This window comes from Neopelma chrysocephalum, unplaced genomic scaffold, assembly GCF_003984885.1.
Source record: "Neopelma chrysocephalum unplaced genomic scaffold, ASM398488v2 Primary Assembly neopelma1_167, whole genome shotgun sequence".
In the NCBI taxonomy this organism is placed as follows: Eukaryota; Metazoa; Chordata; class Aves; order Passeriformes; family Pipridae; genus Neopelma; species Neopelma chrysocephalum.
Window position 1 is genome coordinate 1,633 of NW_020897829.1, and position 5,589 is coordinate 7,221.

The 5,589-nt window shown below is 51.0% G+C and overlaps 1 protein-coding gene across 1 annotated transcript; it reads right to left on the reverse strand.

The window, feature by feature from the left end:
• Positions 1 to 748: 748 nt before the first annotated feature.
• LOC113976541 (BTB/POZ domain-containing protein KCTD9-like) lies at positions 749 to 5,126 on the reverse strand. The gene is given in 8 exon segments (XM_027701813.1): positions 749 to 923; positions 1,117 to 1,249; positions 1,505 to 1,610; positions 1,848 to 2,007; positions 2,841 to 2,952; positions 3,019 to 3,093; positions 4,426 to 4,565; positions 4,990 to 5,126. Coding segments are annotated over 8 exon segments (981 nt in total). The 3' UTR covers positions 749 to 805.
• Between the last annotated feature and the right edge of the window lie 463 nt (positions 5,127 to 5,589).

A 5,589-nucleotide genomic window follows, 5' to 3' on the forward strand; every position in this document is an offset into this window, starting at 1 on the left:
GAAAAAGCTACAAGAACTCCAGTCTGGAGTGGTCAGGACATGTGGAAGCAGGGGAATTTTTCTTCCCAGCTGGGATTGAGAGTGCAATTTCACACTCCTTTGGAGAACATTAACTGAGACATCCCATTTCTGCCCAGGGATCTCCCAGGGGGAACTCAATCCGGGCTCTGGGCAGGTCCCTGGAGGGGCAGCAGCTTCCTCTGCACATTTGAGGAGATAAAGCTGCTCTAACCCTGCACTCCAACTACTCCACAGCAATTTAGGACCTCTGAGGACAGTTCCCCACTGTTTCCACCCCAGCAGAGACCTGAACACATCCTGTGGGCACTGTGTGACCACCCCTGGCATTAACACCCTGCAGGAATGAAGACACTGACTGTAAATACACTTGTCTACCTGTAAACCTCAACTTTGTTTGCTACTATACAGCAATAACATTTTCTATTCGTGTTGCAGCTACAGACTTAATAAATAGAATTGCACATATTGTGCTTTAGAAATTAAAATGCATTCCAAAGTCAGGCAATGCTAAACAATGAAAGTCTTGAACCCTCCCCCCAAACCAGCCCCACTTTCTGGTTTCAGAACCAGCCCACTTCCTCACTCTCTTCACAAAGGGAGAAACTCTCTCTTTCCACCTCTGAAACAAAAATTCCCTCCCCAGAAGTGATCAAAAAGAGTCTACTTAGGCACTACTGCAAATGGAAGTTGTCTAATAACCATTACCTCTAACTCAGGAAGGGGAGAAGGTGAAGAAAGTCACGACAAATGTTTGGATTCCTTCCTCTTTGATGTCTTCTCTTCCCTATCTGACGCTCTGGGACATGTGCAGGGGGGTCAGCACCTCTTCAGAGATGGTTCCTTTCACATTAGAGCCCCTCAAATTGGCTTCCTGGAGGTCACAACCTGATAGGTCACGATTCAGAAGGGCAAAAGAAAAAGAAGTGTCAATGGAATGCACCCAGAACTCTGTTCAAAGCTTTACTTGAAGTCCATTTACCTGAACTCCATTGTAGTCTGAAGCTGGAGAGCTCAGCCAAAAGCCAGCAATCCCCCAAGTTACCAGCTGACTATAGGATAGAAAGGAATAGGATGGAAAAGGAATCCCAACTCGCTTCCAAATCAGTTCCTGCCAACGTTGCTCCCCTGAGGTTACAGTTCTTTAGATTGGTGTTTCTCAGCGTTGCAACTTGGAGGTTAATTCCTGTCATCTGACTGCCCTCCATGGCCACTCCTTTCAGGTTGGCACCTGGAACACACACAGAAAGGAGTTCTGGGAGGAAAACCAGTCAGAAACACAGCAGCTCCACACTGGTGCTGCCTCAGAGCTGTGTGAATTGGAGGAGGACAAGGGGATTTTGGGCTGAGATGGTCACAGACTCAGTGCAGCCCTTGTGGGCCCTTCTCAGGGTTGGACAAACCACAGCTGGACCTTTTCTGGGCCATACAAATGTACAAACACAGGCTTCAGTTGGCACAGATTCACAAGGCAAAACCTTCTTACCTTCCAGATGAGCTTTAAGGCCTGATGGGTCCCCAGAGTTGCAGCCTTTCAGAGACACTCCCTCTGCGTTAGAGCGCAGCATCTTCACCCCTGGCAGGTTGGCACACTGGCACAGACAGGAGTCACTGAGAGCCGGAAGAACAACACCAAAGACAATCAAGAAGACACTTTTAATTTCTGCTTTGGCAGTCAATCCCATTAAATCATTACTGGGAGGAAGTGTAAAAGCTTTGGGAACCAGAACAACTCTAGAATCTATTTAAGAACTCGATGTTTTACACCGCTCTGTTTGTTCCAGCTCCTCTCTGTTAACACAAGCCCAGCCTTCCCAAGCTGCAGCAGCTCTTCCATCCAGCACAGAGCCTGACAGGTCAGCCCTCTCCAGGCTGGTACAGCACAGGTTGGCACGGGCCAGGTTGCAGCGGCTCAGATTGGCCACCTTGAAGTTGATTTAACAAAGATCCAGGTGGGAAAGATCTGCTCCACTGAAACTGAGACCCTGGAAATTAATATTTACAGGGTATAAATATCTAGGTATAAATCTATGGATAGAAATGTATTAAAATATATCCTGTCTAGAAATATAGACAGATACAAGATAGATACAGACACACACAGGTCCTGGGAGGAGCTGAAGACACCCCACCAGGGAAGGGGGCTTAGAAAAAGGAGGGAGAGGGACTTCTTATATGGGCCTGGAGGGACAGGACAAGGGACAATGGTTTTTAAACAGGGTTAGATGGGAGACTGGGAAGAAATCCTTCCCTGGGAGGGTGGGGAGGGGAGGGGATGGAATTCCCAGAGAAGCTGTGGCTGCCCCTGGATCCCTGCAAGTGTCCAAGGACAGGATAGATCAACCTGGTCTAGTGGAAGGTGTCCCTGCCCATGGCAGGGGGTGGAATGAGAAGACCTTTAAGGTCCCTTCCAACCCAAACCAGTCCATGATTCTATACAGATAAATACACACAAGACCATTTATTCTACTACTTCAGACTAATGAAATCTAAATGCAAAGCTCTCAAAAAATGTCCTTGGTTCATTTTACATTTCAACAAATTGCTCCTCCAGCAAAGCTTCCCCCGAAAGCAGGATTGCAGCCCAAACCACCCTGGAATTCCAAGTCAAGGTCACTGTGCCACAGCTCAGAATCCAAACTCAGTTCAAGAGAACACATTGTTTGCATTTCACGTTGCCACATTCCAGCACCAGACACCAACACTCCAGAGAGGGACAGCACAAGGGGCAGTGGTTTTAACAGAAAAGAGGGAGGTTTAGATGAGATGTTGAGAAGAAATTCCTAGAACTTTGTTAGAAAGAGAAATGTGTTCTCAGCTGACAGTGCAGCTCGGACTTGGGAGGTGTTGCCAGCAGGAACCGGACCAACTCCTTGCGAGAGGTGGGAGAGTGATCCTCAGCTGGCTGGGAATTCTGTTGGGAATGTTGTTCAACTGACTTACAGCACTAAATTACACATCCCCTGCCAGAGCAGGGCAGGGGCATTCAGGTCTTCAAACAAATTCCCTTCATGGCTATTTCCAGGGGTTCAATTAGCAAATCAAGACCAAAAAACCTGGCTTCCTGCAGGACACCTGGAAACCAAGAGTTTGTTATTTCCAGGGAACTGTTAATCCAGAAATCACCCTTCTCCCTACTGGAGAACAACCACAGACATTGTATTAGATGGAACTGGGCAGAGGAAAAGCTTGCTTGCAGCTAAAAGGAAAAAAAAAATCACTCAGCCAGGATGTTTGCAACACCCAACACCAGCATTGGGTTAAAGGTATCAGCTCCAGAATTCCAGCCAGACATGAATCCAGGATGGACAACTTTCAATGCTCCCAAGATAAACAAAGAGCCTGTCTTCATTAAATCAAGCAACATCTTCATTAAATCAAGCAACGTGGACCTGCAATGCTGTAAGGGGGATACTTTTGAATTAGATGATCAGTGGAGCATAGAGGTGTGAGAAAGAATATATATTAGGATGTGAAACCAGCCAGAGTGTTGCACAATGTAACTTTATGGCACAAGTTAACTGTAAGGTCCATTGTGTTTTTTAGCAAGTCAACTTGATGTCCCTCATGATCCGAGCTGAGTTCCTTCTTGGCTTGGCTCCATGCTGCAAGATGGATACAAATACCCTTGAAACACAATGGGAGAGGTCGTCCATAGGGGTGAGAAAGATGATGATGAGAGGAAGATTGTGTGGGCAGGGGTCGCTCGCCCCTTGCCCTACAGCAGGGCATGCGCAGACTGTTGCTCTCAGGTGATGAACAGGCGGGGTTTGGCTGCCACTCAGGCATCACCTTATACTGTGTCCTGGCCCTACGTGGTGTAATGTAGAGCTGCTAAAATGGGGTGTCAGGACTGCTGGGGTGAGCGATGCTCATCCTTCACTCGAGACTGTTGCTCCGTGGGGACGCCCGCTAAGCATGGGCACCGACCAGCTGCTGCAGATCCTGGCAGCCCTGGCCTGTCTGTGTGGGTAAGCACAGTTTATTGATAGGAAGCAACCGAGAAAGCAAAGGTTTTATATCCTTTTTTGGAATCCTTTTAATTCCCTTTTTACTGGTTAATACTGTATTAAAAGCTGTTCATAGTATTGTAGAAATGCCAACTGACAAAGTAGTTTTTTTATACCCTTTTTCAGCTTTTGATTCTCTTTGCTAGTTTTTTATTCTCACTGCAATAAAAGATTTTTTGTAGTGTTTGAATGTCTGTTGTGCTTGTCTTTATTCTGGGCATGTATTCAAATGAACTAATACCCGGGGGCACAGCTCTTTGGGGCAGGAGACGGGCAGCACCCTTACCAGGACTCGGGGCGGTGGCAGGTCTCCTTGGGCCAGGACTTGCCACAGCTGCTGATTTGGGTGCAGCCCTGGCCAAAGAGCTCCCAGCAGCATTGGAACCCTTGCCCACACTTTCCTTCTCGGTGTCACACCCCCCGTGTTTAGGATGGCCACCAGCCAGCACTTCTCCCAAGGAGGCCGTGGCAGCTTGTGTGGAAGGCCCCGTGCCCTTCCCGCTGCGGCTGCGTCGGCGGCTGAGGGGGCTCCTTGTGCTGCCGTGAGCAGGCACAGGAGAGGAGTGTTTGCTCATTTCTTGAGCCGTTGCCACAGTTCATGTCCAGCCAGATTAGATACTTCAGAGAGCGGATTCCCTCCAAGGTGGGGCATGTTGGCCGGGCTGGGGGAGGCCCCAGGCCACGTGGCACCGTGTCACAGGGCCCTTTGTGACACGCTGGGCGTGGCCAGTGGGATGGAAGGGGCAGGGTGTCCAAGGGCCCTTTATGACCCGTGGTGACAGAGGTGCTGCTGGTGACACGGCCACAGTGTCAACAGTGCTCCTCGGAGCAGGCGACGGGACAGGACGGGACAGAGCGGAGCTGTGCGGAGCCCCCGTGCAGCCAACTCGTGCCTTGCCGACCCGGAGCGTTTTGGAGGATTTTCTCATTTCCAGGTGCCCTCGAGGCTTTTCTGTGTTACTTGGAGACCCGGAGTTTCTCCGAGGCGTCTCCAATCCCTGTGGCAGGTGGCCTCAAGGCCATTCTGCAGGACTTAGTGACCCGGAGCTTCTCCGAGGTGTCTCTCTTGCAGGTGCCCTCGACACCAGACTGTGGCATGGCAGGGAGACGCTTCAGCCTGCTCAGGCTGCTCCGGAGGAAGAAGGAGGAGGAGGAAAGCCCTGGGGCTGCTGCAGCGCAGCAGTCTGAAGAGGTGCAGCAGGTGCAGCCCCCGCAGGAGGGTGAGTGCTGGAGCTGGGCCACAGGGCTGGTGGCTGCAGCCCCCATGGCCTCATCCTGTCCCATCCCCTCTGGACATGCCCAGGGAAAGGGAGGGGGGCAGAGGGGCCGGGGCTGATCTCCTGGCAGCCGTGCTCCATCCACTGGGCATCCTTCCTGCTCCTGGAGCCCAGGCCTGGGCTGTGTTCTCCGGCCTCTCCCGCACACCCTCAGCTCTGAGCGCGCTCGCTCTTTGCCAGATGCAGGCCAGGAGCGGACAGAAGAGCAGCTCCGTGCCCGTGGCCGCTTCCGCAGGGCAGCACAGGTACCTGCAGCCATCCCCTCCTGGGCTGGGCGTGCTGTC